The 27230-nt window shown below is 38.1% G+C and overlaps 1 protein-coding gene across 2 annotated transcripts in view; it reads right to left on the bottom strand.

The window, feature by feature from the left end:
- The window catches only part of VPS8 (VPS8 subunit of CORVET complex), a 263787-nt gene that overhangs the window by 63069 nt on the left and 173488 nt on the right, over positions 1-27230 (bottom strand). For both annotated transcript variants that reach the window (XM_081086229.1, XM_081086230.1), the window contains 6 exons: positions 21043-21132; positions 19130-19172; positions 18731-18834; positions 13606-13687; positions 13188-13270; positions 384-464 (listed from right to left, as the gene is read on the bottom strand). In XM_081086229.1, the coding sequence (XP_080942355.1) occupies positions 384-464; positions 13188-13270; positions 13606-13687; positions 18731-18834; positions 19130-19172; positions 21043-21132 (483 nt within the window). The remainder of the gene's footprint in view (positions 1-383; positions 465-13187; positions 13271-13605; positions 13688-18730; positions 18835-19129; positions 19173-21042; positions 21133-27230) is intronic.

Genomic DNA, 27230 nt, shown 5'->3' with positions numbered 1-27230 from the left:
AGGATATTTAAAAGAAGACTCTTTAATTTTATTTTGTAATTTTCTATACTCATGCTGACCCTCCCCTTTCATGGGTTATGTCTTTGCATCCAATTATTTTTCCAGAAAGTTTTTCATATTTTTGATTTCTGCCAATAAATCAAAACAATAAAATGAATCCAAATTTGATGCATTGCCACATTCTGGAATGTATGTTTGTGTATAAAATATATATATTAATTAATTAAGGTCAAGAGAAGTTTAAAATTTTTTTAAACTATACATTTTAATCTATTGAACTTCCACTAAATAGATGGTAATTTTTAAAGGAAAAGTATAGGTGCAGAGAAAAAGAAATAGCTTCTTTCTACCATAGACAGGCTTAGAAACAGAAAGTAGCTTACCTGTTCATAGTTAAAGGTGTCCAACATTCCCAGAATAAGTCCCTGGATTTCTCCAAGTTTTCCTTTTCCATAAACTGGATCCTAATTTTAAAAAAAGTTGCAAAAAATTATAATTCTGTTCTTTAAACAGAACTTTAAAATACAAGTTATCTGAAAAAGCCAATTATCCTTAAGTATTTTATAAAAAAATATATTTTATTGATTTCAGAGAGGAAGGGAGAGGGAGAGAGAGAGAGAAACATCAATGATGAGAGAGAAGCATTGACCGGCTGCCTCCTGCACACCCCACATTGGGGATCAAACCCACAACCCAGGTGTGTGCCCTGACTGGGAATCGAACTGTGACCTCCTGGTTCATAGGTCAACACTCAACCACTGAGCCATGCCAGCCAGGCCTTAAGAATTTTTCTATAGTCCTACAATATTCTTCCATGAATTTTCCACTGGAAATGCACATTGGTCTCCCTCTGGCCATCACAGACATTTTTGAAAAATAAATAAAATTTAAATGACCCAAGCCTCTTGCTTAACAACCTTCTTTGCAAGTCTAATTAAATTTCACTGTGGTTTTGTTTCTGCAAGAAGCTTCCTTTCATTCTCCATATTAAAAACCACCTCTCCTTTAAGCTCTTATTTATCTGCTACATCAAAACCAATGTACTCACGAATACTCAGAATCTATCTTGACAATTCCTCCTGCTACCTACATTTGGCCAACTCTTAGCTCAAACCAACTAAATTGCTTTAGGTTAGGAGACAACACTTCAATTTAGGAGATCAGTTTATGGATCCAAAGAGCAGCTTTCAGTTTTTCAAAGCTTTTAAGAAATAAAGCCACTACTAATAAACAACAGATACCCAGACACCCAATCTTCCCTCCACTGCTTTTCGTAAGAGGTTTGCAAAATAACTTGCTAATTAAATACAATTTGGAAAACACTAAAGTTTACAAAGATAAAAAAATAAAATTCAACTACCCAGAGACAAACAATTTGATATTTTGATGTATATTCTTTCAGTCTTATTTCTGAGGAGGGAGAAAAAGGGAGAGAGAATGAAATGTATTTCTTAGTGTACAAAATTTAAGTATTTCACATTTTACTTTTTTTTACTAAGTAGTATATTATGAGCAGTTTCTTATATCATCAACTACTTCATAATAATTACAGAGTATGAATTATGTGAAAATACTGTTATTCAACCATTCTCTGTTGTTGGACATTCAAGTTCCCCCCCAGCTCCTCACCCCCATATCCTACCCACCATTATCAAATGCTAGTGGCTGCAAATTTTGGTCTGAATCGCCTTCTTTAGAGTAGATTTCTAGAGAGGGAATTTCTGACTCAAAGAGCATTTTTTTTATGGGAACTGATATAAACTGCCTAATTGATCTTCAAAACGATGTATTATGCAATTTTATCTCCATCAGCGTATTTGTGCACTCATTTTTCTGCACCTTTGGCTAGGGTGGGAATTATAATAAAGTGCTTTGCTAATAAATGAGTATATCAAGCCTATTATTTCACTCTAGTATGAGGTTATGTATGACATAAATGACTCCATGCTAATAGGGGAATCCAACTAAATAGTAATGATAAAAGTAGCTATTTATTAAGTGGCTACCATATGCAAATACAGTGCTAAGTACTTACTATATACCATCACTAAATCCCTTCCAGATCATTTATAAATGAAGAAATTCAGGCTCAGAGAGGTTCAGTAAAAGTTTTTAAGATCACAAAACTATTAAGCAGATAAGCTGAGATTTGAATCTTGGTACTTCATGGTTAATTAAAACTATGCTTTTAATTAACACACGGTACTGGTCTCCCAAGTGTGGAAACATAAACTAATAAACTAGTGTTTGCCAGACAACAGGGTAACGGATATGGATAACTAAATGATAAGCCAATGTTTGCTGGAAAATATGGGTAACATTTCTGGTTACTTCTTAGGGAGTAGGGGTTCTTAAATCTTGGTGCAGTAAGAGTAACTGAATTCAGATGTTAAGAAAGAACAAGACAAAAGTAGTAAAGCAGGAAAACTTAGAAGAAAGGTCCAGAAATGTAAGAAGAAACTTTGCCTTCCTGCCCTCGCACAACATAGTCTTAGGATATGCGTCTTTTTCTCTTCTAGCTCTGATGGTGGCTCTTGAGGATTGGGTAGTTGAGTTTCTAAGGCCAGTTTTCAGTATTTTAGTTGTTCTAGAGCAGCACAAGATAGTCTACCACAGATTCCTGGTCCCTGATGCCGAGGGAGATATGGAAGGTAGAGAATAACTCTACATTTGTGTGTTAACGTGGGCTTGAGTGGGTCACTTCAGCTTAGTGGGGAAATTTTCTGTTTCACAGCTGGAGATTGTACCACTAAGCTAAAGATACCTTTCAAACATGTGCAGACCATTTACAGAAGAAAAGACTATAGCTATCTCAGACTAACTCGCCACTAGAAAATCAATTCAGGTCATATACCTACCAGACAAATTTTTTTTCTAATTTTCTTTGCATAAAAAATAGACCCATGCTAAAGCTTCCCAAGTTAGTATGCTTTTCATCAAGCTCTTAATAAATACTCTTATTCCTCAAAGTATCGATAGTTTAATATCTTATTATAAAAAACCTATTATAATATCTACTGTAATATGTATATCTAGCACTAATATAATTCTAATACAGAAAAGCTCTGTCATTTTTTTATGACAAGGGTGGCTTAGACAACAGAGGTCTTTAAAAGGTTAAATTCTGGTAAAAATAAGAAATCTTTATAGGTCATGTCTATATTTATATCAGTACATTTCATTTTAATATGCATAATTTAAAGGCAAAATCATGAAAATTACCTCATGCTGGGACAACATATAAATTATAGAATGCAAAAGAGAGCTCAAGGCTTAATGCACAGCATGTACATAATCCACTGGCTTTTCAAATTATTTTTCAAAGATGTCAGCTAGATTCTTCGGCAATGAATAACTACTGAGGTTTTTCTTTAACTTTTTTGTAAACTATAAAAGAAGAGCAGACTTGGGTACTTCACATAAACTTGTTTTTTAAAAGCACATTAGAAAAAGATGTGATGATCACTTTTTCCCTATTGTTTTTTAGTACCCATTGTATCATGTATATGGTTTGTTTTAAAATAAAAACATTTTGCTAATAAAGCACTACTTTAAAATATGAATAATGTCCTCAGCAGGTTAGCATATGAATCATTTGTTTGCTTTAACCCCCTCAGTAAGAGAGCCATTAATAGGTTGTCACAGCCAGGACACACTTGCCACAGAGGGAAGATCAATAAAAGCAAGCAGCGAAGACAGAACGTGTATAGCATAAATATGGTTCCTTAAAAACACTAGCTACTTTATCATCTAATGCTCATGAAAGAAATCTGAATAAGTCAGGTGCCAGGCATCAGTTTGAATTAATATTTAAAGGTCAAGAAGATCTTTGAGAACCTATCATGTGAATATCTTTCTGAAAAAAACTGTGCATATGTGAGCAACTGTGCATCTAAATAACAATCACTCCCTATTTCTCCCCAGGGCACCGTGAGGAGGATATGAAAAACATGGCTCATGTAAGGTACAGAAGGAAAGATCTAACATTGGGAGTTAGAAGACCAAGGTTAATGTTCTAGCTGTTCCCACTTAATAACTGAGTAAACTAAGTCAGGTTATGTAATCTTTCTGAAAACCACTTTCCTCACGAGAAACATGAGGATACTGCAACTTCCCCAGCTTAATGTTCACAGAACGAAGGAAATAAAGTGTGCTATAAACTATTGAGAACTACTCAAGGATATTAGGTGATTAAGCCAACTAATATTGATTGAGTATATACTATGTTCCAGGCACTGTGCTGAAACAGGAAATATTCTAGTGGAGGAGATTTAAAGTGGATGAAATACTGGGAATGATAAAGGGGAAGACTATCATCATTGATGTTTCTATCTCTCTCTTCCTCTCCCTTCCTCTCTGAAATCAATAAAATTATATATTTTTTAAAAATGGTAAGGGGGAAGATAAAAAAAAAACACCCACACACCTAGATACATAAAAAACCTGGGTTGGAGCACTTGGTAACTTAAATGAAATGGACCAGTTCCTTGAAAGACACAATCTACCAAAACTCACACAAAAAGAAATAGATTAAAGAAAGAAGAAATAGATAATTTGAATAAATCTGTATCTTTTAACAAAATTTCATCAAAAAACAATAACCTTCCAAAACAGAAGGCCCAGGCCCAGATGGTTCTGCTGGTTTATTCTACCAAATGTTTAAAGAAGAAATTATACAAATACTCTACAATCTGTTCCAAAAACAGAACCAGAGGAAATACTTCTTACTCATTCTATGAGGCCAGCATTATCCTAATACCAAAAACAGAAAAACAATCACAATTGAAATGCTAGCAAGATACTTTATAGATATAGACAAAATGATTCTAAAGTTTATATGGAAAGACAAAATACCCAATAGAGCCAACATAATATTGAAGAATGACAAAGACTGAGGACGCTGCCTGACTTCAAACTGTACTCTGAAGTTACAATAATCCAGACAATGTGGTATTGGTGAAAGACTAGACAAACAGATCCATGAAAAAGAACAGAGCTCCCAGAAATGGACCCCCTTAAATACAGTCAACTAGGCAAAGGCAATTCAATGGAGAAAGGGACAGTATTTTCAACAAGTGGTGTTGGAATAACATCCACATGCAGAAAACTGACTCTAGACCAGTGGTTCTCAACCTTCCTAATGCCGCGACCCTTTAATACAGTTCCTCATGTTGTGGTGACCCCCAATTTCACTGTTACAAATTGAACATAACTAAAGCATAGTGATTAATCACAAAAACAATATGTAATTAAATATGTGTTTTCTGATGGTCTTAGGCAACCCCTGTGAAAGGGTTGTTCGACCCCCAAAGGGGTCGTGACCCATGGGTTGAGAACCCCTCCTAGACACTGACATTAAACTTTTCACAAAATTTAACTCAAATCTGATCACAAACATAAAATGTATAATGCAAAACTTCTAGAAAATAACATGGCGGGGGTTGGGGGGGGATCTAGATGACCTTGAATTTGGTGGTGAGTTTTTAAATACACCACCAACTGCATAGTCCATGAAAGAAAAAATTGGACAAATTGGACTGCATTAAAACTTAAAATCTTCTGCTTTGTGGAAGACACAGTTGAGAGAATGAAAAGACAAGCTGGGAGAAAATATTTCCGAACACATATCTGACAAAGAACTTGTATAAAAAATATACAAAGAACTTTTAAAATTCAGTGATAATCCAACCCAACTAAAAAGTGGGCAAAAAGAACTAAACAGACACCTTACCAATGGAGATACACAGATGGCAAATGAGCACATGACAAGATGCTCAACATTATTCATTAGGCACCGCAAATTAAAACAATGAGACCACTGACCTATCAGGATGGTTAAAATCTAAAATACTGGATTCATTGTATTATAGCCCAGAATCTAGCCTATCTTGTCTAATGTTCCAATACTCTTGAGAACAATGAGTATGCTGCTGCTCTAATTGGTATACAAATGTCAACTAGGTCAAAGTGGTTAGTAGAAATATGCTGTTGTCCTTATTTTTATTCCTCTGGCTACTTTTAAGATTTTCTGTTAATCGTGGATTTTGAGCAATTATGATGTACCTTGTAGTTTTCATAATGTTTTCTGAATTTGAGGTTACTTATTTGTTTACTAACAGTTCTCCATAAATTTGGAAAACTTTTAGCCAATATTTGTTCAAATATTTTTTTTCTGCTCCGACTCACTTTTTCAGGACACCAAGTACACATATTTTGGTCCATTTGAAAGTGTCTTATAGCTGATTGTTCAAGTTGATACTGTGGTTCATTTTATTCCTGATTCATTTTAGTCTAATATTTCATTCTGGAGAGTCTATATCACTATGTCTTCAAATTCACTAATCTTTTTGTTTGTTTTGGTGGTCTTGTCTGCTAATTCTAATACCCATGACATATCTGGGTTTCGTTTTCCAATTTCTTTGCATACCTTATAAGTTATGATTCAATGTCATACACTGCAAATTGCACGCTGTTGGGATCTGAATATCTTTGTATTCCTAAAAGTATTTCTAAGCTTTGTTCTGGGATGCAGCTAAATTATACTTGAAAACAGTTTAATCCTTTCAGGTCTTGCTTTTAAGATTTGCAAGGCATGACAAGCTTTGTTTAGTCTAGGCTTGTTTCCCACTATTGAGTAACTCCGAGCACTTTACCCAGTGTTCTGTGAATTATGGTGTCTTCTAGTCTTCACTGGTGGGAAACACACTGTTGTTGACCCTGTGTGACTGCAAGTATTCGTCCCTCTAATCCTTTCAGGTGGTTCTTTCCTTGGCTTAGGTAGTTTCGTCAGATCATGCTTGAGAGCGGCCTACTGCACATCTCCAGAATTCTCGCTTGGTACTTGCCCTGCAGACTCTTGGTCTCTCTTGACTCTCAGCTCCATCTCTTTAAATCAATGAGTATATTGGAAACTGTGTTACTGCCTAGAAACTCTCTCAAAACATTACGCTATAGCAAACGGGGCTCATCTTGTTTATTTCCTGACTCTTAGGGATGACTGTCCTTTATTGCCCGATATCCAGTTTTTGAAAAACTACTAATTCATACATTTTGTCCATTTTTTGGTTGTTTCAAGCAGGAGAATAAATCCAGTCTCTGTTACTCCATCTTGGCCAGAAGTGGAATTCCTCCATCCTTGACTTTTATTTACTTTAGAAATATTTATTGAGTAGCTATTACATGCCACGTGCCTCTGGGCTAAGTGGTGGTGATGGAGTACTAGGCAAAGCATAGTCTTATCTCCAAGGTCCTTCTGTACTAATAGGAAATAAAAATATTCTGATTTTTAGGTATTTCCTAGAACTCCATTTTTGGCCTTCTGCTTTTCTTGCTAATTAGCTTTCTCCTAAAGTTCATCAAGTTTCAAGAATTTAACTACCACTTCTATGTGGATGATTTCTCAGACTATAGTTCTCTTCCTATAAACTCCAGTCTTGTATTCACTCACTGCTCATTGTTAGCGATGGGAAACTGATATCAGGGGATTATCTGGATTCTTCTTGTATTCCCCTACACCTAACCTGTCAAAAAGTCAATTGGATTCTATCAACCAAGGAATTTCCAAATCCATTTTCTACTATCCATTCTATGTAACTCAACTAACAAGTGTTGAGTACCTATTACATTCTAGGTATGTCTATGCCTTCAGCCTTGATCCCTTCCAGTTTATCCTGTATAACATAGGCTGAGTGATCTTTCTAAAGAGAAACCTCATTCCATTATTCCTTTGCTTAAAATCCTTTAATGAGAATTTAATGATTTGAAAATAAAATCCAAAGTCCTTACCATGGTTTACAAAGCAATTAAGGACACATTCCCTGCCTGTCTCTCACAGTTTGGCTTCCTGACTCACCTTTATTCTTACCCTGTGTTCTAAGAATACTTAAACACAACTCTCCAAATGTATCAAGTTTTACCTCAAATCCTTTGTATTTATAGCTTACTCTGCTTAGAAAAGTCCTATTTACTTTTTCCCCTAATCTCTTTAGGCTCTTTAAGATTCAGTTTAGACATCTCCTCCAGAAAATCTTTCCAAATTCCCCAAGCTGTTTCAAATATATACTTATATTGGGACCTCTTCTGAATATATAATATATATTCAGAAACCCAACTCATTCTAATTTACTCAAAACAGACAATTATTGTAAAGGCATTGGGGTGTTTCAACGATCCAAGCAAAGGAATGCAGGTAAGCCTTAAGAGCTATAATGAGAGACTCAAATGCCATCAGGATTTCTCTGCATTGTCTCCTTGCCCAGTGTCTTGAATGCTCTCCTTGTATCTTCTCTCTTCTCCATGAATCTTGTCCATTTTCCTCTCTGTGTGTCTGCTTCATTTTTCTTCTTCTCTCTGTAGATTAACTTTTTTTATTAGTTTAGTCCATATAATGGAAAAGTAGTTACTGTCACCTCAACATTGTACCTTATGTAATCCAGAGACCTGAAGAGAAATTTATTCATCATTCTCAAGTTCAGTCCTAAAATTTCCAGTAAAGGACATTGACTGGCCCTGCTTAAGCCAGTTGTCCACCCTGAGTCAATCAGGTGGAGTCAGGGGGCAGGGTCATGCTTTCACATGGCTGTTCCTGCTGTAATCTCGTTGACTGAAAGTGGAAGGATGTAAAAGTGGCAGTTGCCCTAGATGGAGTTCAGAGCACATAATCCTTAAGGGGGCCACTATTACTTGATTAGAGCCCTATGAATAGTTCTATCAGAACATTTTCCGCTAAGTGAAATAAGCCAGTCAATGAAGGAAAAATACCACATGATCTCACTCATTCATGGATAATAGAGACCATTATAAACTTTTGAACAATAATAGATACAGAGGCAGAGCTGCCTCAAACAGATTGTCAAACTGCAGCGGGAAGGCCGGGGAGGGTTGGGGGGCAGGAGGTAGGGGGGTAAGAGATCAACCAAAGGACTTGTATGCATGCATATAAGCATAACCAATGGACATAAGACACTGGGGGATAGGGGAGGCTAGGGGACTGTCTAGGGCGGGGGGGGGGGGGGGGGAGGAGGGAAATGGACACATATGTAATACCCTTTGTATTACTTTAAGCAATAAAAAAAAAAAAAGAACATTTTCCATCTCCCTTATAAGAGTTACTAGAGGCCCGGTGCACGAAATTCATGCACTGGGGATGGGTGGGGGGGTCCCTTAGCCCAGCCTGTGCCCTCTCGCAGTCCAGGACCCCCTCCTTCCTTACCGCCCACCTGCTTGCTGCTTCTTAGTGCCACCGGCGCTGCACTCGCCCCTGCTATGGGTCGGAGCTCCTCTGCTAAGCAAAGGTTTGGGTTCCATTCTGCCAGGGCACCTACTTAGGTTTTGGGTTGATCCTCGGTCGGGGCTGACTGCTGCTCAGGAAGTGACTGAGGACCATGTGCTTTAGTCATTCAGTGGGGAACTGGGGTTCCATTGCCAACCTGGCCGACTCTGAACCCCGCGATCCGCTACCCCCGCTCCTAAATCAAGGACGACTTCAATTATGGCAGCTGCGTGGCCTCTGCCAGCATACATATCTGCATAGGTAGGTCACCCTCTCCTTGGCTCACCAGGCATGGCTGCTGTGCAGTCGCCTCAGAGGCAGATTTCCAGGTTCCCAGGGAGAGCGCCCTCCGCACCGGACTCCCAGGGAGAGCAGGGTTGGAGGGAAAGCACTTCGCCTGGAGGGGAGCACCCGTCTTGTGCGGGGCTCCCAGGGTTTGTGTCTCTGATCCTGCCCTCAGCAGCCCCAGTGCCGAGGTGGTGGGCTTTGGGGCTGCTGGGTGCCGGGCTCCCCTGCATTTTTGTGTCTCTAATCTGGCCCCCAGCAGCCCCAGCACTGCCTAAATAACTTAAGGGAAACTTTATTTAGTCTTCTTTTAAAAGCAATCTAGTTTTAAAAATGAGTTGCAGTTAAGAGAGAACAAAGAACATGGTACCTAAGAGTGATTCAGACAGACAAAGGAGAGGCTGGACACTGGTCAGGGGCTTACATGCCAACTGTTCTCCACCTGGGAAATGATGTAAAATCGGTTTCTTTAGTTTTCTGCTCAATGGTCTTCTCCAGCGAGTGGAGTGGCATCTGCTCGCTTCTCCCTGGGGCCTGGCTTGGTGGTCGCCTTGGGGTCTGGCTGTGCTCCAGCGGGCTCCGCACGGGCCTGCCTGCTCCGCCTGACCTTCCTTCCCTACCTCTGGCATCTTCCTGGAGCACCGCATGCCTGCCCTCCAGCAGCAGGTTGTCTTTGTGTGGATTTCAGGGCAGCCTTCAGGGCCTGGTGGCCGCAGTGCAGCCCTTCCGCATTGGGCGCCGGGCCTGAGGCCCGCCCAGGAAGGCGGGCGGCTCCCCAGCAAGTACCGCTGCACCGGGCGCATGTGTGCCCGCCCCGCCCCGCCCTCCAGGCATGCGCGGCTCCACACTGTGCTTAGGGCCTGGGCAGCTGGGCGTGGAGGTGTCAGGACTCCTCCCCAGGGCGACCCTTCACCCGGGAGTCCCTGCTGCTCCATTCACCCCCTCAGCCAGCGAGGAGCACCCTCGGTGGGTCCGCTGCTCTGGGCGCTGGGGAGGAGGAGGCCGGGGAAGGCAGACGAGGAGCCCAGGACTCATGGCGCCCCCACCGGGCCCTGCACCCAGGAGTGCCATGGCTGCGGCATGGCCACCGGCTGGGCTTGGAGGTGAGTTCTCCGCACACAGGCCCAGAGCCTGCTTGGTGTGGGTGGGGGTTTCGGGTCACCTTGAGGGAGGCTCCGGCCTTTCTCTGCTCCTCTCCTGGGGGAGCAGTGGGACTCCAGTGCTGTGGTTAAAGGAGCCGCCTCCCAGCCCCCAGACCACTTCTCGGAGTCAGAAGTTGCGCCGCCCACCCCGCCCTGCACACTGCAGGCCCAGATCCCACGCTGGGGCGGGCGCGGCTGGGGATCATGATGCCACCTGCCCGGCTGTGTGCCCACCCCCTCTTCCCCCGTGCCCCAGGCCTGCTGGATCCTGCGCTGGGGCAGGCGGCTGCTCAGATCATGCTGCCGCCTACCCCGGTCACCCTGCCCAAAACATGGCAGGCCCGAATTCCAAGCTGGGGTGGGCGGCGGCTGGGGATCTTGCTGCCCTCAGCCCCAGGAGGGGCAGCACAGCGGGATCTGCCTGCAGTATGCAAATTAGCCTCTATCTTTGTTGGTGGTTAATTTGCATACCATGCTGATTAGCCAATAGGAAGCGTAGGGAAGGTATGGTCAATTACCCTGTTTGTCTATTATTAGGTAGGATTTTAGGGCAAGAACTGTTTCTTTCATCCACATAGGCAATGACCAAACAGGGTAACATATAATTAATAAACTAACTAATAATAAACTTTTCAAAAGACCAGGGCCTGAAACAAATGAAAAAGCTTACATAATATAATGGGAAAGAGCATAAATTAGGAGGTAAGAGACTATCTTGTGTTTCATCCTTCGTCAACAGAAATTTTTATAGTAGGCCTACCTACCTCAAGAGATTATGAACTTTAAATGAAAGAATACCTGTGAAAACATCTTGAAAAAATAAAAATCTGTATATAAATATAAGGTAACACTATTACTACAGTAATCACAAATGTGCAGATAAAGAATTTAAGAACATACCCTCCTGATTAGTGGGAAGTAACAACCACTGAGGGTAGAAAATAAGAATACAATCACAATGAATGCCAATAAAACTCAAAATAAAGTGAAGATTTTTAAATATCAAAAGCCTTCAAAAATATGAATTTTAAAATACAGGATAAAAGAACATATGCTTTTGCCAAGGGAAAATTAGATTTTATTTATTGTAATTTATGTATCAGAAAGTGTGGTTAAAGCTCAACATAAAGCAAAATGCATATACTGAAAGAGAAGCCACTTTTGGCTTCAGGATTTCATTTTTTTTCTAATCTAGTTGGTGAACTAAAGTATTCCTGCCTTATTGAGATATCGCTTCACATGTGATTAAAAACCTTATGACTAATGCATTTTAAAATGGATATAAGAGAAGTAGTCTACTGGTATATCAAAAGAATTATTCAACAATGACAAGGATCAAATGAGATAATATATGTCAGGAGACATTCTAAATGATAAGGAACTAAGTGATTAGAGACTACTGAATGCAGTAGTTTTTATCAGCAAAGTCCCAGATGCTTCATATCGGGTGGAAAGAAGAGCTTGCAAAGTCTTAAAAGAGAGCTGACAGGGAAATTCTTGATTGGATAGAAATCATTAGAAAATTATAAAGACCAATGGCATCATATTACTGTTTGATTTTGTGTGTGTGTGTGTGTGTGTGTGTGTGTGTGTGTGTGTGTCTATATTGCATGAACTGATGGAAGGCAAAATGGACTCTAAGGATCATTCTTGCTGTTTCCCTAAGAATGTTCACACATTTTTCTAAAATTACATTTTAATGTTCTCCTTTTGATGAAGTTGGAAAGGTTCAGGTGTTTTGCTGGTGAGAACAGGCTGAAATGATGTTTCCTACAAAAGCTATGGATACAAAGCCAGCTAGAATCTAGAGTAGGGGATGAGTTTTGGACATAAAGAAAACTTTAGGTTGAGTTAGAAAACATAAGTAACAACTAATAAGAAATGCCTATAATAACGTAATTTCTAGGTTATCTTTTTTTTTTAGATATATTCCCATTGATTTCAGAAAGGAAGGGAGAGGGAAAGAGAGAGACAGAAACATTAATGATGAGAGAGAATCATTGATCGGCTGTTTCCTGCACACCCACCATCAGGGATCAAGCCTGAAACCTGGGCATGTGCCCTGACTAGGAATCGAACCATGATCTCCTGGTTCATAGGTCGACACTCAACCACTGAGCCACACAAGCCAGGCTAGGTTATCTTTTATTTTGTCTCTAAAAAGTATAAGCAGATGGAAATAATGGTAATTCTCTCCTAGTTTTAGCACACTAACAGGAAGCTTGTGTATCTAAATGCCAAGGTAACTGAACATCTGAAGGCTGCATGCCTTAACTGAAGCTCACAAGTGTGTGCCAAACAAACCTATACCACTGGAGTGCTAGGAAGAGTCAAGATGAGAGTCATAAATCAGATATTTAGCTCATGCCAAAAATTAGCTGCAATATGCTTGAGACATATTTAAACATTAGCTCAGTTGCTATCATTTACATATAACTAAATATTAGTTGAACTTGATCAACAGTGAATTTCCCCCACTTTTAACTCACCTGTAAGATTCTTTGCAAGATTGATGGAAGTGCAATAAATGCTGCCATGCTGTTTAGAACTTGCATGGTCAAAGATTTCAGAGCTGTTGTAATAAAATGTTGATATTAAAGTTAATTTAGAGTAAGAGTTTTTGGTTTTTCCTACAAATCAGTGGAAAATAGATTTATATAGCCTCCTGGAAACTTAGCTAACCAAGGCCAGTTTGATACTTTAAAGTTTAATTACTGCAAAGCTACTATTACTCAAGACAAATGACATAACTGGTGCCATGGAAAGCAATGAATCTAAAAGATGAAATCAACACTACAATATCATTTCATTAAGATATATAATAAGAATACTGGGAAAAAGTATCACAATGTTAGTTTTTAGCAGATAAAAATTGGGTGGTAGTATAGATGGCTCTGATGAACTTACCTTCAGAGTGTAGATGAGGTGTGGCTGAACTGGACAGCTTCTGAGGGGCCATCATTGCCTCCAATAAGGGAAACCAGAGTGCCTACAATGTCAGAGCAAACCAAAGGAAAACAAAAGTGCTGCTATTTTTTAAAAATATATTTTTAATTAATTTTGAGAGAGAGAGGAGGGAGAGGGTGAGAGAGAAATATTGCCTCCTGCGCACACCCTACCAGGGATTGAGCTGGCAACCTGGGCATGTGCCCTGACTGGGAATAGAACCGGGAACCTTTAGGTGCACTGGATGATGCCACACCAGCCAGGGCAAAAGTGCTGTTATTTTTACGAATAAGTAACATCAGCATAGTGTTTCACAGGCTGAAATGTACTTCTCACATACATTTGTTGGTAAAAATTAGAAAAAGAAAAGATGGGACACTTGAATGGGAAAAGATAAGACAATAAAAATCAGGGACCATAGCTAAAATAGATACATTTATCATGCATCCTGGAAAAACAAGGAAGCTGAAGTTAAGCAAGATTAGACCTCAGAACTGCAATCTTTGGTGTCTCAGGAGAGAGTAGGTTTCAAGGAACCAGGGCAGAGCCTCCTGCTAGGTTATTATATACTCTGGCATAGCTGCATCACTAACAAAGTCTAAATAACCCTCTGCAGAAAAGAACAGAGAACACCCCGCAGCTACCCTTGCCCAATTTCTCTTCAGCTATGTCAAGCAACATAAATGAATAAAGATTATCCAAAGGTTTTTCTTATGTAAAGTATTATTTTGTATTTCCTTAGTCATTACAGACCAATAAGTGGAAGTTAACATTATTTCAATTAACATTTTCAACCACATCATGAGATAAGTTAATAGATCTATCATTTATTTATTCCTAATACATGTTGACACTGTATTAAATGCTTGACATACATTTTCTCATTTCAATCTCATAATAACCTTACACAGTGAGCACTGTCTTCACTTGAGATAAGAAAATGAAGCTTAGAAAACTTAACTTGCCAAAGATCACACTGCCAAAACATTGGTAGTATGACTCCAAATTATGTGCTATTCCTTAAGAAATATCTTTATCATCAGAAATCAAACTAATACATTTTAAAATTTCAAACATGTTTTCTAGATGGATAATGATTTACAAAGGCCTTGACCCAGTCTCTAGGGGGAATATATTCCTGTAAACATCCAGGTGGCAGAGCAGGACAAGAATGGTTATCTACAGAAGAGGGCATGTTCTCACCCATCTGACACTGTGGAGCTCACATGTCAATGGAGATATGGGAGCCTGCTAAGGGACAGGCTCAGGGCCCAGTGACTTTCCTACTGGGTGATCTCCCACTAAGGAGGTTTACTAGGAAACCCTTATCTGCCCCCGTTTGAGGTTTTCTAAGGCCAGGGTTTTTTATACTGCTGACTTTTTATATATTTCTTCAAATTCTTAAGATACTGGCTTGAGCCATGTTATATACCAGCAATTCTTTATTTTATTTTATCTAGTACTTATGACCTTTAATCTTGTATTTTATTGTTTGTCCTTTTTTTTTTTTAAATTGAGGTACCATTTGTTAATAATATTAAATAAATGTCAGGTGTACAACACTATAATTCAATATCTGTATACTCTATTGTGTGCTTACCACCGAAAGTCTAGTTTCCATCTGTCACCGTATATTTCACCCCATTTACCCATTTTGCTCCCTTTGGTAACCTCCAAACAGTTGTCTGTATCTATGAGTTTATTTTGTTTGTTCATTTATTACTAAATTTACTTAGCTCACCTTTTAGTTGCCTATTTTAACTTGTTTTTTATAATCACATCATTTATTTATGTGTATGTTATGGTCTTTTAATTTAATTGTATGTGGCATCCTAATTTTTACTTTTTGTTTTTTTATATTATATTTAGAAATTTTATTTATAAATTTCCTTATTGAATCCAGACAAGTTAGAAGAATTACTTTTTAAAGGTTATTTTATTCTTGATTTATAAATGGCACACCCCAGGAAAGCATGGATGTAGAGATAATAGCCATGGATGTGTTCACCACCTAAATAAAAGAGTTATTCTTCTTCAATTAAATCTCCACATTAACCCTAAACATATGGTAAATTCCTTTTCAATATTTTACCTCTCTTGCTCTTTAATATTGTTTCTTAATTTTTTTTAACTTGGAAAAATGAAAACCTACAGGCTAAAATAACAATCCATGAAAGTGACAATCATAAACCCTGAGGGCAACACAACTAAACTGGAATTACTTTCCCTTATTATATAGTAAATAGCTTTCTTTTCAGGGATTATATGCAAAGCAAGCCATGTTCTTTGTTATATCTAATCAGTAGACACTGATATAGCAGCATACAGTAAATAGCCAGACATACAAAGATAGGACAGGTAGACATTCTACTTGGGAAATGACTGTCAAACTTAAGAAAATACTCCATAATATTTAATTTTGTGAAGAAACTTTTAGAAAGAGGTATTATAGACAGTTCACAATCAAGCTTTTGGATACTTCAACTTTTCTAATTAGTTTAAGGTCTGCAGCAAAAGCTCTTGCTCTCACACTCTCCAAAACAAATCAAAACAAAGAGAAACAAGGCAAAACAATTATTAAAAATCCCCCAAACTTAAAGTTTGGTATTATATAAAAGCAATCTAGCATTTTCACAAAAATACTATTTACATAAAAGCAAACATTCTGTTATGAAACTTGTTCAGAAATGAAGCAGAAACCAGTTTTGGGGGGTTGGAGTGGTGGTAGCGAGAGGTGTGAGGTGTGTGTGTGTGTGTGTGTCTAAGAGAGGGAGAGCCAGACCAACTTCCCTTATAGACAGACTTCTCTTACATGCAGCCAGAAAATGGTATAATTATAATCCTAGAGAAGTGAAAATTTCAAAGAATAGAAAAAAAATCTAACATCTAATACCTTTAACAAATTCCATCACATTTTTTAATCAAAATAAATAAATAAATAAATAAATTTCCCTTTTGTCATATTAAAGGAAGCCTTGTTCCTGTCTTTAAGAGACACAGAGTTCAAATATAGTCAAAATAATCCCTACTGTTCTGAAAGCATGGATTTTATATCTAATTCTACCATTAATATATGTGAATCTGGACATATTTCAGGTGATGTGAACCTGAACAGCTCTATTTATAAAACATAATTGTCATTTCCCTTAAAATTTCCATAAGAAGAAGAGTATCAAATAGATATTAAAGAGGAGATGGAAGGACTGAAATTTTAAAAAGGCTTGTATCAAATATGTATAAACATAGATTTAACAATTTTACCCTTTTGTGTTTTTCTATCAAAATATCACCAAAATACAGACGGCTAACCATAAGGTAAATGAAAATAAAAACTCGGGATGGAAAAATCATGGCAAAAGGACTGGTGTAAACCCTGTTATCCATTTGAATAAAGATTAAATAACCATGAGAATTATGGATTCAGAAAAGAGTGTATTATTAACCTTAATAAGGTAAAATAACATAACTAGTTAAAATTAAGATGGTTGGACACGAGAGGTTAGAGGAAGTATGAATTCATGCAAATTTCCTTACTGGCTTGGAATCATAGATATTATAAAAACTGAAATGTAATTATAAACATAATAATTCCAATCTATTACAATTCAGATTTTTTAAACTTCAGTGAGATTTATTAAGAGGTAGTATGGTGAAGAAATATTTGAAATTCACCAATTCCTCAGTTTTACATATGCTTCCTAATGAGACTGAATTTTACATTTATTTTAAAAGCAAGCATTATTTGATCCAATTTTTCTAAAATTAGGTTAACCTAGACAGATAAAAAATATCTAGAGTGATAGTCACCAAATGATAATGATGGGTGATAGGACAGTCACAGATAATTTTTTAAAACATCCTTCTGCATAACTTTCTGTATTGCAGGATTTTAAAAAATGATGGATATATATCTTTCACACAAAAAAGTTTTTTAATAAAAAAAAAAGCACCTATATTATGTAAATGTGCTTGTTCCATTTCCAGTCAGGTCACATGCCTGGGTTTTGGGCTGGAACCCCAGTGGGGATGTGTGTGTGTAGGAGGCAGCTGATCAATGATTCTCTCTCACCACTGATGTTTGTATCTCTCGCCCTCTCCCTTCCTCTTTGAAATTAATAAAAATATATTTTAAAAAATGTAAAGGAGAAATTTACCCATCTCATAAGAAAACATCAAGTTTATTATTTCCATTGTAACACACGTGGCTAACTATATGTGAAACATTTACCTGCTTCCCATTTCAGACCACCAGGCACTGGGAAAAAGCCAGGTGGTGTTAAGCCATAGACCACAGCCTGGAAGGGCAGGCACCAGAGGAGTTATGCCATATCATGTTGTCGACTTTACTTCTTAAAACTACTGCAGAATTTTGCTGTCAAGTCACATCTCATCTCCTTAGTTTCTGCTTCCCTGCTGTAACTCGCACCTGCACAAGTGCTCCACTCTTCCTCCTTCAGTTCTGTGTTCTCCCCTTTGCACTCTGGAATCTGGTACAGCTGTGCTTCCACCCTGGGTTGCACAGTGGAATCATGGGGGAAGTTTACAACATACTGATGACTGGGTCACAGCCACAGGGACATTGATTTAATTGACCTGGGTGCAATCTGAGTGCTGGGATTTTTCAAAGCTCCCTAGGTGACTCTATGGTGCAGCCAAGGTTGAGAACTACTGTGTCATAACCTTCTTTGACCTTTTCCAGCTTTCTCTGTATCCCTGAGGGTTGTCTTCTAGTTCTTCATGCTCACTTTCTTCCATGGGGAATGGAAGAGATGATAAATGATGACATATCCACAATACCACTACATAGGATACACAAAATCTCAGTCCAAAAAGACAAGGACATCTAGTATTCACACAGTTAAGTTCTGCAACACAGCCAAATGTAAGAATATAGAGCCTTTTGATAGAACAAAAGGACAGGCACTCCTCATAACAACTTTGGGAGTCTTATACTCCTGGGAGCACTAAACAGTGATTAAAATCAGTTGAATTCAACTCAGGTAGCTGAAAGGGCAATAGAAATAGGATTAATTCCTAGTTCCAGGCCAGAACAAACTTTTAAATGCCTAAGTAATCATTCTCCTACCTCTCTTTGCTGCTGGTTCAAATTATGTGAATTTCTCTGGCAAAGGGCAATTGTCTCTACCGTGGTCTCTTCCACATCCTTCAATGAGGGATCCTCTCTGGTAGCTAGATTCAGAAAAATTGTTAACATACTTAAGAATATATTAATGATAATCTCAAAATTTCTGTACACTGAACTCCACTGACAATTAGCATCACAAAGCCACATGGTTTATTTGCTTTCCTATTATGATTCCTTAAAAACAAAATAAAATTGGGACCAATGTTAAAATTGATAAACAGCATTTATGCAGGATAATTTACTTAATAAATTTATTACTTAATAAATGCAGTTTATTAGGAAACATTTTTAAAACCATGGGGTAAATAAAGAAATTATAAATTACACTCAAGAACTTACTTTCACCTTGATGTGTTATTTCTTGAAGTCTGCTTTGTAGTCTCTAGGAGGTAAAAGGAACACTTTAATTTCTAATCCACCAAATAATTAAACAGACACATTTTTAAAAAAAACCCAAGAAACAACCAAGTTATTAGGAATGGTCCCTGTCATTCCAAAGAGAATTCTGGTGTATATAGAATGCATAGCTAGCAGTATAGCAAGTGTCACTTATTTTGCTCCACTTATGCTTCTGTTGTGCTACCTACATAGTCATCATTGACATCTCTGAGGCACAGTAATGAGGATCAGAATGTATCCATGCTTTGAGATAAGAAAGGACATGACAAGTCTAACTCCATAGCATGGGGCACAGCCTTGAATGTGAGATATCCTAAATATGCAGTTATAGTGTCCACTGCTCTACTGAATTCTAGATCCTCAGATACTGATATTGCAAAGGCTTCTGAATATACACTGAAGCTGACTTTAATATAGCCTTCTACCAAAAATTTGCTCCTGTTCTTGAGGTCCCTTATAGGTTAATTTTAAGCTAAAAATCAGAGAATCATCATTAACCACTCCTTCTCATTCACTTTATACTGTATTTAAATGACCAGTAAGTTCTCAAATTCATGTCCTCTTCTCTCTCCACCACCGCTGCCACACATGGCTTAGGCCCTGGCCCTCAAGACACTATGCTAAGTATAATATCCCTGAAGACACTATGCTAAGTGTAATATGCCTGAAGACACTATGCTAAGTGTAATAAGCTAGACCCAATAAGACAAATGCTGTGTTATTCCACTTATATGCAGTATCTCAAGTAATTAAAGTCATATAGCTTAAAAGTAGAATGGTGGTTTCCAGGGGCAGGGGGGTAGGGAGGAATGGAGAGTAATTGTCTAATGGGTTTGTGAGAAGTTAAAAATATTCTGGAGATGGCTGGTAGTGATGGCTGCACAGCAATGTAAATATACATAATGCCATTGAAATAGTAAATTGCATGTTATGTATATGTTACAATTAAAAGAATGAAAAAATTGTTTTTTTCAAAATTTGATAGAACACCAAACTGTTGGTAAAAATGTGAAGCAACCAAAGCACATTTGGTAGGACGTAAAATGGAAAGAGGTCTGATAATGTCTTACAAAACTAAACCTATACGTATCCAGTGACCCAGCAATTCACTCCTTGGTAATGATTCCAGGGAAATGAAAACATTTATGTACAAAAGTGATTATAGAAGCTTTATTCATAATAGCCAAAAACTAGAACTAGCCCAAGTGTCAATCAATAGAAGAATGGATAAACTGTGGTCTATTCATACAATTATATTACTCACAGTCAATGGGACAAACTACTGATATATCTAATAACAGAGACAAATCTCAAACACATTATGCTGAAGCAAGAGGGATTATATAAGAAAACCTATTAAATGATTCCATTAATATGAATGAATAAAAAAGGTAAAACTAACCCACGGTGGTAAAAAAAATTAGAAGAGTGGTTATTTCTGGGGGAATGGGAATGGAAACTGACTGAAGAAGCATGAGGGAAATTCCTGGTAATATTCTCCACCTTGTTAGGGACTAGAATTAGACAGGTGTGCATTTGTCAAACTCATCAAATGTACTTTTAAGACTTCTGTATTTTGTTGTATGTAAATTTTACCTTTAAAAAGTATCACACAGAAATACTGAACTCTAGTCAGTGACAGGCATGATAAAAATATTGAGGTAAAATGTACTATTGCCTGCAACTTACTTTGAAACATAATAAATTAAATGGATTGATGAAAATTTATGCAATATTATATTTCAAATTATATTTCAAAATATAGTCAATTATATTTCAAAAAAGAGATAGACTAATGCAATGAATAGAGAGACACACTGAAACATGACAAAGCAAATATAGTAAAATGCTACCTTAAGCATTATTGAAAAGGCACCATGAACATCTCCTTTCTTTTCTAATAGATAGGCAGTGACTTCATGAAGTTGATACTTCTGGGTAATCTAGGAAAGAAGAAAAGATAAAGATTTGTGTTCACGAATCTTGCTTGTGAAGTGAGAAGGTCCTATTAAAAATGAAACAACCCCAACATGATACTAATTAATGAATCCATATCTTGGTAGTATGCTACTTTACAGTGTAATATGCAAATACTTGACTTTTGGTCTTATAGTGCCCTATTTTTTATTCTGACTAGACCAAGTGCATTCATTTCCCCCCACTTATTTATTTTAAAAATTGTTATGCACACGGATGAGGAATATCCATTGGAGGAAAGGCAACACATATTGTATTATTACATAAGGAGTAATAATATAAACCAGAAATTGATAAGTATAATTATACACAAAATATTTATAACAAAATGACAACAAAAACACTACGTATCAATTTGTGGGCTCTAAATAAAAATTAAAAAACTATAAGAGTGTCTAATACGTAAAAAAGAAATACCAATTAAGCTTAAACGAAAGAAAATAATGCCATAGAAAGAAACAATAGAGAGATTTAACAAATCCAAAATTATTCTTTGAAAAGATTTATAAAGTGGAATAAATCTTTCTTAGGATAAAAAAGGCACAAATAACATATTAATAGGTTAACAGATAAAAGGAGAAAAATGTGATCATCTCAATAAATGCAGAAAAACCATTTGATAAAATGCAGTACCCATTCTTGACAAAAACAAAATAATACAAAACACTCTTACCTATACTCGGAAGGGAACTTCATTAACTTAATAAAAATTATCTATTACAATCCTATATAATAATCCTATATAATAAAGAGGTAATATGCAAATTAACCATCACACCCTCACAAGGTGGCTGCCTACGACCAGGCTGGCAGGGGGGTTAGTGAGGGACGACGAAATGACTGAACAACAGGCTGCATGGGGTGACCAGGCCAGCAGGGGGGACATGAGGGACGACCAGCCGACAGAGGGGAGCAGTTAGGGTTGACCAGGCTGGCAGAGGGGGGCAGTTGGGGGCGACCAGGCCGGCAGGTGGGGCAATAAGAGGTGACCAGGCCAGCAGGGGGGGCAGGTAGGGGGAGACCAGGTAGGCAAGCAGGTGAGCGATTAGGAGCCAGCAGTCCAGGATTGTGAGAGGGATATCTGACTGCCAGTTTAGGCCCGATTACTGGGATCAGGCCTAAACTGGCAGTCAGACATCCCCCAAGGGGTCCCAGATTGAAGAGGGTGCAGGCTGGGCTGAGGGGACACTCCTCTCCCCCCGTGTACGAATTTCATGCACCAGGCCTCTAGTCTGACAATAAATACCATAATTAATGTACAATGTTAGACACATTCCCTTTTAAATCAGGAACAAGGCAAGAATGCATACTATCACTGCTTCTGTTCAAAATATCCTAGAGCTCCTAGACATCTAATAAAAGAAACAAAAAACTATAAGGTTGGGAAGATAAAAACAACTACCATTATACCTAGAAAATATTATTCTCATAAAAAATCTAAAAACTATTGAATAAAAAAGGAATTTAGCCTGGTTGCCAGATACAAAACTATACAAAAATTAACATAAGGCAGCAATCTCAATAAGAAATGTCATTTCAAAAACTTCCTTTCAAAATGCTAACAAAATTATAAGTACCTAAGGATAAATTTAAGAAAATATGTGCAAAACCTTATGCAAAATATTATATAAAGTGATACAATCTTGCCAAAGAGCATAAAGGGCATTTTTAAAAGATAACCATGTTTCTGAATGTGAAGACAATACTATAAGATGTCAATCTTCCCCAAATTAATCTATAAATTCAATGTACTCTTTTCATCAACATTCCAGAAGAATGTTTTTTAAAGGAACCTGACAATCTGATTCTTAAATTGATGTAGAATAGTAGGAGGTCAAGAGTAGCCAAAAAGTTTTAAAGAAAAAGAATGAGAAGGGAAGACTCTTCTTTCAAATAAGAAGCCTTATTTTAAACCTATATTAATAGAATATGTGGTATGAGTATAGGAAAACACAAATAATCAAAGGAACAGAACAGATCCACAAACAGATCCATGTACATTTGGAAGTTGGTGTATGACAGTATGGCATCATAAATCAATGAGGAAAGCACAATAAAATGCCACATGGACCATTAGCCATCCACATGAAAAAAAAAAAAAATCCCTCTCTTGATCTGTATACAAAAATAAATTCCAGATGGATTAAAAGCCTAAATGTAAAAAGCTAACCTATAAAACTCATAAAAGAGGACAGCCTTTATGCCATCAAAGTCAAAAGGAAAAGACTGATACCCCAAAAATTAAAAGTTAAAGGGAAAGACTGATAAATTAAAAGGAATTCACTAAGCCCTGGCTGGGTGGCTCAGTTGGTTGGAGCATCGACCCATACACCAAAAGGTTGTGGGTTCGACTCCCAGCCAGGGTACATACCTAGACTGCAGGTTTGGTCCCTGCAGGACATGTGCAGGAGGCAACCCATCAATGTTTCTCTCTCACATCAATGTTTCCCTCTCTCCGCCCCCTTCCTTTCTTTCTAAATTCAATTTAAAACAAACAAACATATCCCTGAGTGAGAATTTAAAAAGTCACTAAAAACCAAGATGAAAGATATGCCCTAGAGACTGAAAGAAGACATCAACATATAAAATCAGCACAAGATTAGAGATCTAGAAATTAAAAATAATTTCTATAAACCAGTAAGAGAAGGGCAAACAGCTGGAAAAACGATAGGAATAGATAATTCAGAGAAAAGAAAATCTAACGGGTCATTAAACATATGGAAAGATATTCAATGTCATTAGTAATCAATGATCCCCATCCCACTGGCAAAAATTAAGAAGTCTAAAAATACTAGGAATTAGCAAGGATGTGGAAAAACAGCAAATATCAAACACTGATGATGAGAATGAAACAAACAGGAAATCAGCTTGGCAAAAATCACTAGAATTAAACTACTCTATTGTCCAAAGAATTCCACTTCCAGGTATATTACTTAGAGAAACCTGATGGCTAATGTAACACTGTTTATTATGGGGCGCGGCTACAGTGCTTTGGCCAGGTCAAGCCTCGGACTAATGAAAGGACAGGGTCCTCTCATTGCCATGTGCAAGTCCCTGCTGGAAGGCAGGGCCCTCCCAGCACAATCATAGCCAACGGCTATGGTTGTAAGCTTGAACCTATGGTCCAAACACATGGCCCCATGTGCCTTGTGCTAGAGTTCAGGTGCATGTAGTTGAGTAGGGTTGGAACTCACGAGAATGCTGTAAACAACGTGATCACGCCCCTACTTTGCCTCGTGGCATCTGCTATAAAATAAAGACACGGCTTGCGGGAGCTGTCATTGTCTCCTCATCAGGGAGGCAGCATCCCACCGAGACCCAGCTATTATTCTCTTGTCTGTCTTTTCCTTAATCCTTTAACGCCCCTCCCCCCCCCAACTCAGTTTACCTTTGGCCACAACAGTTTATAATGGCAAAAGACTGGAAATAAATGGAATATCTATAATCTATACTAATAAAAGAGAAAGATGCAAATTGATCATCCCTCCATGATGTCCACAAGCCACACCCACCAGCCAATCAGGAGTATGCAAATTAACCTGACAAAGATGGAGGGTTAATTTGCATAAGTAGGTGTCAAGCGCCCAGGGAGGCAACAGTGACCTTGGGCTCCCAGGACCTTCGCCGGCCCAGGGAGGCGAGGCTGGCTGTGCCTAGCCACGCCTGCGGGCTCCTGGGACCTTCGCCGGCAAAGAACAGAGCGGGAGAGCGGGCGGAGAGCAGGAGGTTTGGAAGACTTGGCAGAGCAGGAGGCTGCTGGACATAGAGCAGAGCGAGGGAGAGGGCGGCTTGGAGGGCATGGCTCCCCTTGTCACTCCAGCTTCCTCACCACAGCTGTGGAAACTGACAACAGGGAGGAGGAAGTCAGTCCCCCCCACAGAATCAGCCAGAATCAGCCGTTGGTCAGACAGCTCTCAGCGGCCTGACAGCCAGGACTTTCATTCACCTGCATCTCAGACCATGACAGTAGAGAGGTGGGACTATGTTTAAAGAACAACTGTTGATACAACGTAGCTCTGCAGCCAAAAGATGCTGGCGTTATCGACAGAAAATATCTGAAGAGCAACGTGCATCTGATCTTGAAAGAAGGCGGCGCCTGCGACAGAATGTATCTGAAGACCAGCTATTGGAAAAACGTCGCTCTGATGCCGAAAAATACCGGCGTCATTGACAGAAAATGTCTAAAGACCAACGTGCCTTTGAGGTTGAAAGAAGGCGGTAGCAACGACAGAATATGTCTAGAGAACAGTCATCAACAAATACTACCAATTTGGGTAGGAACTGCCTTCTCAGCAAAAATGGAATACATGAGGATGCAAGTCTCGAACACAGTTGTGGTGGAATGACTATAGATGTGACTTTCACCTATCACTAAATTTCTCTGATGAAAAACCATCTGATGGGAAATTTACTCAATGCTGTAGCAAAGGAAAAGTCTGTCCAAATGATATAGATTTTCCAGATTACCCGGCTTATTTAAAAAGATTAATGACAAATGAAGATTCTGACAGTAAAAATTTCATGGAAAATATTCGTTCCATAAATAGTTATTTTGCTTTTGCTTCCATGGGTGCAAATATTGCATCACCATCAGGATATGGGCCATACTGTTTTAGAATACACAGACAAGTTTATCACCGTACTGGAACTTTACATCCTTCGGATGGTGTTTCTCGGAAGTTTGCTCAACTCTATATTTTGGATACAGCCGAAGCTACAAGTGAAAGATTAGCAATGCCAGAAAACCAGGGCTGCTCAGAAAGACTCATGATCAACATCAGCAACCTCATGCATGAAATAAGTGAATTGACAAAATCGTACAAGATGCTACATGAGGTAGAAAAGGAAGCCAAATCTGAAGCAGCAGCAAAAGGTATTGCTCCCACAGAAGTAACAATGACAATTAAATACGATCGTAACAGTGACCCAGGTAGATATAATTCTCCCCGTGTAACCGAGGTTGCTGTCATATTCAGAAAAGAAGATGGAGAACCTTCTTTTGAAAGGGACTTGCTCATTCACTGTAAACCAGATCCCAATAATCCAAATGCCACTAAAATGGAACAAATCAATATCCTGTTTCCTACATTAGATGCAATGACATATCCTATTCTTTCTCCACATGGTGAACAAGGCTGGGGAACATATTGCATTAAGACTCAGAGACAACAGTATAATCGACAATAATACTAGATAAAATGTAAGGCCACAAGTCACACAAATGTAGTATTATGGATTTCATCTCTCTGTGCGGGGCACGTTCAATCCTATTTTAAATGCGGGAAAATTAACTCAACAGTTTATCGTGGATTCATATTCAAAAATGGAGGCCAATTGGATAAGTTTCATCAAAGCAAACCAATTTAAGTTGCGAGTTGAAAAATATAGTGGTTTGATGGATTATCTCAAATCTAGATCTGAAAATGACAATGTGCCGATTGGTAAAATGATAATACTTCCATCATCTTTTGAGGGTAGTCCCAGAAATATGCAGCAGCAATATCAGGATGCTATGGCGATTGTAACAAAGTATGGCAAGCCCGATTTATTCATAACCATGACATGCAACCCCAAATGGGCAGATATTGCAAACTATTTACAACACTGGCAAAAAGTTGAAAACAGACCTGACTTGATAGCCAGAGTTTTTAATATTAAGCTGAATGCTCTTTTAAATGATATCTGTAAATTACATTTATTTGGCAAAGTAATAGCTAAAATTCATGTCACTGAATTTCAGAAACGTGGACTGCCTCACACTCACATCCTCTAATTAATTCCCTTAGGAGGGAAATATATAAATTGTGGCATAATCATTCAATAGGCTATTACATGACCATTAAAATGAGTGAACTATATCTACATGTATAAAAATTGACAGATTAAAAAATTAATAACAAAAGCAATTTGCAATAGGATATGTACTATATGATACCATTAATACAAATTTTAAAAATAATGAAACTGCATCTTTTACTTTATAGATAAATACATACAGGGTTGGGCAAAAGTCAGGTTACAGTTGTATGTGAAACAGTTTATTCTTGTATTATTATGTTTTAAT

Source organism: Myotis nattereri (genome assembly GCF_964212035.1).
Source record: "Myotis nattereri genome assembly, chromosome: 3".
Lineage (NCBI taxonomy): Eukaryota > Metazoa > Chordata > Mammalia > Chiroptera > Vespertilionidae > Myotis > Myotis nattereri.
The sequence above is the reverse complement of the archived record's forward strand: the minus strand, read 5'-3'. Positions and strand labels throughout refer to the sequence as shown.